We start from the raw sequence: 11,148 nt of genomic DNA, 5'->3' as shown, positions 1-11,148 counted from the left end.
TTTACGCATACAAAAACGTTGCTATCCGTGCCTCTCCTTTCGGTAACAACCCAATCGGTGCAGTTGCTCTATCGCACATTGTTTGATTGCATCAGCTTCGATTTTTTCAGCCCGCATTCCCCGTGGCTTTAAAGGTCCTCCCCTCCCGCTCAGTATGCGGTCGCTGAGTTTCCCAACTTATCTTGGTACTATCTAGCGCTATCTAGCGCTTATCTAGCGCTATCAACTGTACGCGCCGCTGCCCGGCCCTGACTTTTGACTCGGCCGCCCTTTGCGCGGGGAACACAGCGGCCGCTGGCGCTGCGTTACTGGGGGCGTGACGGGCGGCGGGCGGCGGTCGCGTCACGGGTCGACGGCCGGCCGGCGTGGGCGGCGCCGGCGGCGGTTATAAGGGCGGCGCCGCGCGGGGCCGGGCGAGTCGCCCCGTCTTCACAGGCCCGCCTCGCCATGTTGTCGGCCCTTCTCCTCTGGATCGGCGTCGCCGCCGTCGTCGCGGGTGAGAGTGCGGACCCGTCGACTCGGGGAGTCGGACCGGTCGCGTCGACGGCCGAGGGTCGACGCGTCGGCGTGGGCAACGGCGTGACCGCCGACGGCCGGATGGGCACACGGTTCTGAGACGCCCAGCGAGACTGTGGCAAGCGTCTCTGGTGCTGTCTGACGCAAGTAGCACCATTTCATCCTGTGTGGGCCTGTTGCTGAGATCGTTAGCGAAAGAAGGGAATCCCGATTGACGAAAACTGTTAAATGGAGCTCAATGGGGCGCAGGGATAACAGCTTGCAAGTGTTATTGCAACATGTCCCATGGTGGCTCAATGAATCCACCTGATATTAAAGCAAGCTGATAAAAGTTAGAGTGTAACTTTTGCAGGTCATCACACAAACACACTGTCATGAGTGCACGAAAGTTAAGTGGCTATCGCTGTGCGTTCGTTATCATGTTCGTATCAATGGCGTTCGTTAATCATGTATTCTTACGTGATTGCGCTTTTGTCTGTCAACTTTTTTCATAAGCTTTGTCCCTGTTGATCCATAAATGATTATGATATACTACCATAGACCAGTCAACTTAGATGACCTTTACTTCTAACTTTTGGTATCATGCCAAGTCGCTTTGTAATGTGTTGATTTTCGCTATGCTTAGCAGTAATCACGTCTTTTTTGCTGGCGGATGACATAATTTCCTGAAAGATTGTCATATATTACTTCGGAAATTGCCCTTTTCATTAATATGCTTATGATACTTGCTTAACCGGCAGAATTAGCCTGCCTTTTCTTTGTCGTTAGACCTGATGTTGTCGCTTCCTCGTCTGCATATGTCATTTTTCCATAAAAGGTCATCACAGTTCATGGACCTAGGCTAGTCCTGATTGAATGAAACGGCACGGCGACTTGTGGGCCGCCGGTTGACAGCTTAGAAAAAAAATCAGATGGATAACGTGACACGACCCTGCTCCTTGACCTACAATTGCCATATGTCCGCAGTGAGAGGTTTTCCAATTGCATAATTTATTTACCCACATTTTATGCGGGTATTTCGTTCTGTCCGCCCGCATATAAACCACCTCCTCATTATATGCATAGGGAAAGTCGAAACTTCTCCACGCAATCGTATGACAGTAGATGGAAATCAGCGTGTCTATCGGAGGAACTGAGAACTGGAAAATCTGCTTTTTGTTTAAACGATAGCGGAACATCACTCTTCTTATAATGACACATTAAGAATTCACATTCACTATCTCGTATATTACTCTAACTTCATCTTTTATCCGGAACTCGCATGGCATTATTCTGGGAAGCGATGCAAGTGATCTTAAATATAGACATTGGTCGATCTGTCGACAGATTTGCACTTTTGTAATAGCCAGTCATTGAATACGCAAGGTATCCATTGTAAAATGTCGAGTGCATACATTTTCGGAAATTTATATTGCAAAATTTGTCACTGCAAGGGTCGCGGTATGTCAAAAAGATGGCCGTCGCCGACACACCGTGATGGTGATGACCTCGGCGATTGGTCAAAACCCCAGCCAGCATGTTCCGCACGTGGCTGGGTTTCATGCCCTTAGTTGCTGGTCGGTCGACGAGTTGGCCGACAATATCGACGGACGGACAGGGACGTGCCGGGTGCGGTGAACACCAGGCTGACCAATACAAACTGATGCGATGCACTTCCGCCCAGCCCGCGACGCGTGAGGACATCCGCCGGTGGATGTGCCGGGGAAAGGTTGCCATTGCCTGGTGTGTTTTGTCCGGGTGGGTCTGTGAACACCGCAGGACTTCGCGACGGTCCTGCGAGGAGCTGGCCAGCGGGATAAAATGGTGATGCAAGATACCGGGCCACGAGGCTTTTTTTGCATTATAGTGCAGATGCCTGGATCACGCTCAGATGCACTTAATGTTCCTGTTAATCGCAAACAATGCACGAGCCTCCAAACAGTCTTGCGAACATGCGGGGTACACTGATGAGCCTTAGCTCAGTGGCCCCTTCCGATACCTTTGCATAACGAAGCATTCATTTATTCCAAATTATGAGGGTAATTATCGATGAAGATGCGTTGTTGTACGAATTACGTGTCAGGCTCTTGCCTCTGCCGATGACGGTTTCAATACTGTTAAAGCTTTAAAGATCACTCTGTGGCGGGCCATCACGCATTAGGTCCCAAGGGTTTACTGCGATTGCCCACTCTCACTCCTACTTTGTATGAGCCAGGGCACGCGCAAAGAGATAAGAAGCCATAGGCCTGTATTGCAGTTTGAAAGTAGAGTTTTGTTTGACTTTTGTATTATTCACTCCATCAGATTCCATAAAATTTGTCTATATTGTGGAGCGTCGATTTCATTTAAATAAGGGAACTTCCCTCTGTCGACACGAGGCAGCACTCGCCGACGATCCATTTCTTGCCTCGTTCAACGAATTTGAAATATTTTGTGGTGAAAAGCAACGATAATTATCATCTTACGTTAACAAAACCACTCTTATTTTGCCGCCCAGTGACAGTTATTCCAAGAGCATCTGCGGATGGCGGACTCAGCCAGAGCGAGCTTCACGTTGACAAGCCAAATGCGTCTGACTTTGCCCGCTTAAGCCTTGGTGTCATTTTACTTGACGGTACTCACATCCGGCATTGCTTCACCCGCCCCATGCCAGGAAAAACGTAACGCTGTTCATGTTAAACCGAAGCTCAAAGCTAAGTTTCAACGAGGCATCCAGATGGTGCCATGATTTTCAGTGCAAGGGCTTGGTTTCATTCAGTCACGTTTCGGGCGGTGGACTTCTCAAACATCTCGATCAGTTAGCATTCACTTTGGAGGATAATTTGCTACTCTCTCGCTTCCATGCGCACTGCCATAATAAATAGGTGGTTGCAGTTGCAGTTTTATTCGCCATATAAGTACGATGAAGACCCAAGGCAAATGGGCATTGTCAGGGGCTTTCCACCAGTTTAGAAGTCCGAAATATGCTAAAATGTTCCTTTTGAAACTGCAGTCCGAATCCGCTGCTGGCATAAATCACTGTTACAATTTATCGTGCCATAATGTGGCATTGGCCTCCCATAGCGCCCACAGTCCCTACGTCAGAGTGAAAACTTCGCAGCAATAGTACAGCATAAAGGGTCGATTGCTGGCTTTCAGATATGATGCTTAATAGGAGGAGATGTTAACAAGTTTTGCACGTTTAACCTAAATCTAACCTTTATGTGGACCGGCCTAATTTTAGCGGGGACACATGTCGCGCGGTCGGCTATAAGATGGTGGCCTGAATAGTACACAGCTCAAGTATGTGTCTAATCCGAGAATACGGCGTAATAAATCGTATGATCTATCACGATCCATATGATTTATCATGAATCATATATTTGGACACATAGACCGGAATATTAGGCTCAGACTTCAGCTGTGACTAGCCTACGTTCACGCGCAGCGGACGGGCGCCAGGCGAGAGCACAACAAGGATACTTGATGCATGGTTGTAGCTGTAGTAGCAGCTTTGGATGCTGGCAGCCGCATGCAACTTTTATTTTATGCCGCAGAAAAAAAAAATTAGCGGCAGTGAAATAACTAAATGGTCTAGGTTTTGCCTATCGTGAACAGAAATATACAGTGGAATCTCCGTTCAAGCCTAGGAAGCAGTGTACTTTAACCTTAGGCCTTTACAATCATATGGTTGTTAATACCACTCTTCGCGATGCTATATTACGTCCTAGTTGAAACATCACGCATTGAATTCCATGCAGAGAATTCCTAACTTATGCATACGATGCAAATCATTGTTTTCTATCGCGTGTCATTTGGAGCCATGGCTGCACACCAAATTTGACGAAATTGAACGTAACACTATTTGGTCGATACTACGGGGGACAAATTAATCAAAGGATGTTCCTATCCCGTATTAGCACTAAACTGTGGCTCCTCCCCCCCCCCCCCACCCCACCCCACCCCACCCCACCATCACCACCGACCTATGCGAAAATTGAAAATTTACCCCACGGATTTTTTCTTGTGAGATTTAATCCTAACCCTTTGAATGGATGGATTTCGGGGACCAGAGCTCACGCCAAGCAGTGCTTGTTGTGTAACCCTGACCCTACCATCTGATTGCGCAGTTCCACGTCAACGGCAGAATTCGTCGGTGCAACATTAACGTGTAGCAATGCTCGGCACGGTCTGTCCTGCCTTCTGACGTCATCTGACCTTTATAGCGGCCGCTGCCACTAGCCGCAGGCCATACCTGTCAAGGCCAAATAGCGAGCGCACGAAGCGACTCAAACTCACCCCGCCGTGGATGGGTGGATCGTAAGGCGGCCGTTCTGACCAAATGAGCCATCTGACGGACAACAGCAGCCGCATGCAACATGTGGACGTGAACGCAAAAAAACAACGAAACATCGCTGTCTCGCCGTCCATGAGAGGTTTTGCCTAAAAGAATATGTTTCTATTTTATGAACACTACAAGATAGAAGCGAATGACCCTTGCCCATCCCATAACATACGGGGAGCCTGATGTACGCCGCAGGACCGCCGACGGTTGACAAGTCCGAACAAGGACACAGGGGCGCCCTCGACAGGAAGGGTGAACGCTAAATTTCCGGGAAAGTGGGAGTACCATGGTATGCATCAGGGTATCCTACGAAGGAAGAACCAGGCTGAAATGTGTTTAACTATGTACGCAGCACGCCAAAACGCATCAGAATACCCCAAAAACAAAAAACAATCATATGTCCGTACCTGCCCCTCTACCCCTCCGCAAATGCGTCGGTGGGCTCTGGTTATCTTGACCATGTCTCCGCTTTTTCGAGGCCTGCGTGCATCACCAGTGCCACTGGCGGTGCCCCTCGCAGCACCGGTGACGCTGGTCAGTGTCCGCCATTACACCACAGTGTTAATGGCTGTCCGCCGAATGCGTTACAGCCCAGGTAGTGCCGCTGACTGGTATCCGCCGGCGTTACAGCCCAGGTAGTGCCGCTGACTCGTATTCGCCGGCGTTACAGCCCAGGTAGTGCCGCTGACTCGTCTCCGCCTGCGTTACAGCCCAGGTAGTGCCGTTGACTCGTCTCCGCTTGCGTTACAGCCCAGGTAGTGCCGCTGACTGGTATCCGCCGGCGTTACAGCCCAGGTAGTGCCGCTGACTCGTATCCGCCGGCGTTACAGCCCAGGCAGTGCCGCTGACTCGTATCCGCCGGTGTTACAGCCCAGGCAGTGCCGTTGACCGTATTCGCCCCCCTTGCAGTCCCTGTGCCCACCGGGAACAGTGGTCCGCTTGGATCGCTGCTGGGCGCGACGCCGAACTGCAATATCTCGAGCGAATCGAGCCTGGGGCAGAGCGGCCGCACCGCCGGTAACGCCGCCGTGTCAGGCACCACCTCGACCAGCGGCTCGGCCAGCGGCCTCTGCGGCTTCCAGAGCCCCATCGCCAAACTGAAGGACAACGGCGCCGTCAACTCGGGCGTCACCGGCACTGTTGTCTCTGCCGGCTTCGGCAGTGCCGGCCAGCATGCCAACTCCAAAGGAGGTGACGTTACGCTGTCGCGCTGCCGCGGCGGTGGTGTTGCAGACAGGGCTGGGCGTGGGTGTGGGCCTGTATATAGGGGTGGCGAACACTATGACTCTTTTTAGAAGGTCGCATATCGTCCCGTCCTGATGAGCGGTATGGAGTGGCCTTGCAAGGGTTTTGCATGCAACTCTGGGACGTTCGTTTATCTCTGCCGTTGGGTGTACACCTTCGTGGGCAAGGCTCATTGGGGATAAGCGTGATTCACAGCGAGCAGAACTTCTGTCGACTGGCCTGTTTGATCAAAGTGAACGCCAGCCGTCCCTTACTCCGCCAGAGTATGTTAAGAATCAAGCACCTCAACCCATTGTACTTATCAATTAACCCTCAGTTAAACACATGTCCCTGCACCTGTCCACCTACATGGTGCAAGTGAAGTTGAACCGTCCAATTCGCGCACCGCAAGCCGCGCATCGAGCCGCATTTGCATTATTGCGTCACGTTTCACTGACGCACCATGATGACTGTGGCCCGGCTTAGGAGCGTGCGTTGGCTCCTTGACTTGCAGCCGTGGGCACCCCCACGGGCCGCGACACCCACCGTGACCAACAACGAGCGGACCCGGCTAGCGGCGGGTTCTAATGGCGGCGGCGGCGTCTCGCAGGGTGGCGGTTGCCAACGCTGGCGCCACCAAGAAGAAGGTCGTCGTCGTCGTGCTCGCAAGACGGCCAAAATGGTGGTGAAGTTGGAAGACCAGGCAGAGGGCTCAGGCACCTCCTCCAGCGGCCACAAGGCCTCCAGCACCCACAACGTGTGTGTTCAACATCCAGCAAGGGGGCGAGACGAAGATCAAGCTGCCGCCGCCGCTCACTGGCTGAGGGGCGGACCCCTAAGCGGCTGCCGACCGGGCTCGAAACGAATCCTCTGCTGGACCCAGTCGCTCTGAAGCCCCCCCCCCCCTTAACTCCTCGCCCACCCTACCCGCCTGCACTGGTGAGGCCGTCGTGGCACTCAAGCGCTGTGCGACTCCATACACCCGCCCCGGAGGGGCGGGCCCAGAAAACCGAATTGTGCACATCGGTTACGACCTGATTCGGCAGTTTTCACAGAGGCTGATTTGTAACTGCTGATAGCTGCCTGTGGGTGCATTTGGTGACCTCGTGGAACAGAATTAATAAACCGTGGGATCTGATTTTGTAACTCCGCGCAAAGACATGACGCAGTCGACAGCGGCGTAGGCCTCAACGGCGGAGCGTGCTTACTGCAGTCAGCTGTTTGTTTTACAGATGATTCAGGTTCTCTCAGGCTCTCAGATACAGGTTCTCTGTTGGAGCCGCCTAAGCGATGGGACGGAACTTATCAGGTCTTCTTCTTTCCCGTATGCTTCTTTGTCCATTGCATGTGAACCGCGCATGAGGAACTGGTATCTATTGTGGGCAAGTATGGAACCGTGGATGTCGAAGCAGGAGGCGAGCGTATTGAACGGCCGAGCGTACTGATGTCAAGCTTCAGCATACAACAAGTAGATGTAGCCTCGTTGAAGGCAGTCACGCCATAATTGCTCCACTGAGCCAACAGCTAGACCATAGCGGCCCTGCTGACGTGGACTGCGCTGACCTTTGGGCGCTGTCGGTGGGCGTCAGTGGGGCGGCGGTGAGCCGGATAGGGGTCAGCGCGCCGCGGCGATCGGCACTGACGGCTGACAGCCAGTCCCGGGGCAGGGAGGGGGGGGGGGGGGGCAGTCGTCCGTACCGGCGAGACGGCACGGGCGACCGCTGATAGGTCAGACAGCTCGTGCGGCGGGATGGACAAGCAGGGCTGGAGGCGCTGGGGGCTGACCGCCGCCCGGACCTGCAAACAAAACTGCCAACCGCCGTCGGGGCGGGCCGCAGAGCGGGAGTGGATCGACCCCCCCCCCCCGCCCCGGACCTGCGGCCAGGACTGCCGACCGAAGATGGGTCTGGCCGAGGGCCAGGGGCGAAACACAACGCTACTGATCGCATCGCACGTTCAAAATTATGTTACATAATTGTTTTGCACTAATCGATTCAGCACGAGGGTTGGCATTCTAACACTATGTAGATTGGTCATGTTCGTACAAATTGCTGGCCCACTTTGATCAACAATCCGCGTTGCCGGGTCCTGAGCATCTTTGTAGAACACAGCAATATTCTGACAGAGCCCAGATTTGAGCCAAAACCCCCGAAAGCTCTCGGTTTAGAAAGCCCATTGAGCATTTAAAATGAAAGTGCCATCCGTATTTCAGGCGGTCGTTCCGCGCCCTTCTCCTTCAGGTTATTCACATCAAAATGCAAATAGAACTGCATCTTCCGATAGCTTCTGGCTTTTGTTCCACTTAAAGAAAGTAAAGTGAAACTTAAAAAAGAAAATGGTGCTCCCTGGAAATCAAGTGAGCCATGCCTGGTGACTTTTTTGGGGGGAGGGGGCGGAGCTTTCGTCATCAGGGGACCACTCGTCAACCCTGCGTCCCCTCATCACGAGTCTGGCTGTGCCCCTGCGCCGGACATCCCAGCTAGTGAAAAAAAGCTATATTTTTTGTTTCAAACCATTGCTTAAATGCGCTTTTAATTAGGAGTACAAAGCATAAGTAACCAGACCAGTTCATGACATCGGGTTCTTACGACAAGTTCCAGAGCTTATAATGCGGTTTTAAGGCCCTCTATCTAGAAACGCAGGCTTGCCATCCCAAAGGTTTGCTTTCTGTACACCAATGAGCTGCGACGCATTCCCGGAATTCGGTAATGAGGTAACACCGACCGGAAACGCTGTTTACGCCTCTACAAAAGCTTTGTGCACGGTTGGTTCGAGGTGGCACATGCCAAGAGGAGCATCGCAGCAGAAATAGAACCCAGTTTTTCTCATGGAATGTTTCCCAGGGAAACAATGGGCGTTCCTGCTCACGTTTTGGAGCCAAAATAGGAGTTTCGAAGTGGTGTAGTTGACCATGATGCGACAAAAAGCAGATCAGATCAAACGAGTTGTGTTTGCTAGCCGAATGAGGAACCTGTGCTACTCGATCGACCCGCATTGATGGGAATCGGCCATGCGTGTCAAGATGATGTTACAGGCGGCAAAGCCGGCTGAAAATAAACAAAATAAGCCACTTGTAATTCCCAGTTATATTTAGGCCAGCTGAGCCGGGTTGCAAATGACTGGCTGCGTGAGGAAGTCAAGCGTCTCATTAACGCTGACTACGTCGGATGTGCTCGAGACAGAGGTGAGTTCCGAATCGAGAGCGTCGCTCAGATTGCGTACGTCACGCCCGTTTTTAGTTCGGTTTCGCAGAAATACACCCAGTCGGGCTCTCATCCGAGGCCTGTCGTGAATGATTTGCAGCTTGTGGAGTCTCATCCTCATCCGGTGGATCACATGACCGGACGATGACGCTGTCATAGCAATGGTCCGCCATCTTGAGACGTTAACTTGCAAACAGCTTTGACGTCATCAGCCTACAGAAGGCGACGGTTCACTGGCGAGGGGAGTCATCGCAAAAGGGGAGAGAGAAGCTGGGTTAGAAGAGACCCAGGACGCCAGAACTCACCGGTTCCGTAGCGGTAAAGTTGACAAGAGCCCCTGCGCCTATCCGACAGATACGAGCAAACCATTCCAACGCGATGTGGTAAAGATGAAGGGAATGATGGTGTTTTCAATCACTGTTTCCAAACTGCTAAGAATGAACGTTGCTTTATCCTCAGCACACAGACGAAGACGCGCGGCCTCTGCCCGCCGATGTGTGATCACGAAAGTGATTGAAATACACACATCACACGACTAAGTGCAATCCATTATTAGGAGGCATATTGCCCGATCTCCGCGAGAGGCTGCTTGTCGGCGTCTTGTCATAGAGACACAATGTAAATGGAGTGCAGAGTGCACGAGCCGCATAATTACAACAGACGTCCCAATGATTCGCCACCTCCCGCCGGGGCACGCGGCGGACGACGCGTCTCCTCTTGTGTCGCCGGCCGCGTCATTGGCCGCCGACTCCCCAACACCAACAACTAATCACATTTAACGCGGATGTGTTGTCGGCTATAATCTGCGCCAAGTGCCGTTATTAGCTCTAAGTCCACCCTAATTGCCGGCGGTGCGCCGCCCCGCTGGGCACCGCCGGGCGCGCACGTGTGGACTCAGGAGGGGTCTGGAAACGTGAGCGGGCACATTGTCAGCTGCCGCCGTCAGGTGCCCCCCCCCCCCCCCCCCCCAGCGGCGGGGGCGGCGTCGGCGCCAGCTGACTCGCAGCCCTACGCCGGCGGCTGCAGCTGCTTAACCTGATCCAGACGTTAGGAGCGGTAACCAATTCAATAACGGCCCGCTCGAGCTGCCAATCAGCGCCTATTGAAGCGCGCCGCCGCCGGCAAATGGCGCAAAGTGCCCGCCAATGATGTGATAAAGATCTGAAAACCGGGCCGACGCCGGGAACGTGCTGCGACAGCGCGCGGCGCGCTCGGCGCCGGGCGCCGAACAATCGCCGCCGCCGCTGCCGCTGCATGGGCGGCTCTGCTCTATCAAACTTTGCCTCCCGACGCGGGCGACGCGCCACGGCCGCGTCGACGTCTGTGGCCGGGGCGACCACGGCCGCGGCAAGACAGATCGACTGGAACTGATGCCCTCAAAGACGATGATGGACGGTTGCTGAAAGGGCTGTCTGAGAAGCTGATTGTATAGTTATCTAGTTATGCAATTTTCAGCTTGATTAGAACGGTGTGACCCTAACTTTCTCCCCGAACGGCGAATCCTCTTCTTCCCGCTAACCACATGGAACAGAGGTATTTTCCAGGTCAAAGAAGGAACATCTATATTCCTACCTGCATACTGGATTTCAGCAGGTACTTTTGTGTGGCCGACCACATCAAACGGACTCGATTAACTTCACCGGATCGACATTTCTTGGTTTGCTGCAAATAACCGCAGCCACACCCACAGTGTCAGCTACACTGACACTATGAAAGCCTGAAATATCAGAACCGCTGCCCAAGAGCGTCGTAGTTTTCCAGGGACCCGACCATCTGCTCTTCTGCGTCTGCCCAACAACCTCAGCCTACGTGCCACAGGTGCAGTAGGCCGACACTCAACTTTTGGTCAGTGATGAAATGTTTTGTTTCCAAAACGTTATTGCTACGGTGTGGCATGCTGTG

The 11,148-nt window shown here is 53.0% G+C and overlaps 1 protein-coding gene across 1 annotated transcript; it reads left to right on the top strand.

Moving 5' to 3' along the window:
• Positions 1-386: 386 nt before the first annotated feature.
• Positions 387-6,631, top strand: LOC119100066 (uncharacterized). Its single transcript, XM_037223184.1, has 3 exons — positions 387-496; positions 5,729-6,010; positions 6,558-6,631. The coding sequence occupies exons 1-3, from the start codon at positions 448-450 to the stop codon at positions 6,629-6,631; spliced, it is 405 nt and encodes a 134-aa protein (XP_037079079.1). The 5' UTR covers positions 387-447.
• Positions 6,632-11,148: the final 4,517 nt, after the last annotated feature.

This window comes from Pollicipes pollicipes, unplaced genomic scaffold (assembly GCF_011947565.3).
Source record: "Pollicipes pollicipes isolate AB1234 unplaced genomic scaffold, Ppol_2.1 Scaffold_2555;HRSCAF=2994_pilon_pilon_pilon, whole genome shotgun sequence".
Lineage (NCBI taxonomy): Eukaryota > Metazoa > Arthropoda > Thecostraca > Pollicipedomorpha > Pollicipedidae > Pollicipes > Pollicipes pollicipes.
This window is presented reverse-complemented; position numbering and strand designations above follow the sequence as displayed.

Excerpts from the sequence above, each read along its gene's own strand:
- LOC119100066 (XM_037223184.1), top strand. The coding sequence starts at position 448 with ATGTTGTCGGCCCTTCTCCTCTGGATCGGCGTCGCCGCCGTCGTCGCG. Across the intron at positions 497-5,728 it reads CGTCGCCGCCGTCGTCGCGG|TCCCTGTGCCCACCGGGAAC; the intron begins GTGAGAGTGCGG and ends CCCCCCTTGCAG. Across the intron at positions 6,011-6,557 it reads GCATGCCAACTCCAAAGGAG|CCGTGGGCACCCCCACGGGC; the intron begins GTGACGTTACGC and ends CTTGACTTGCAG.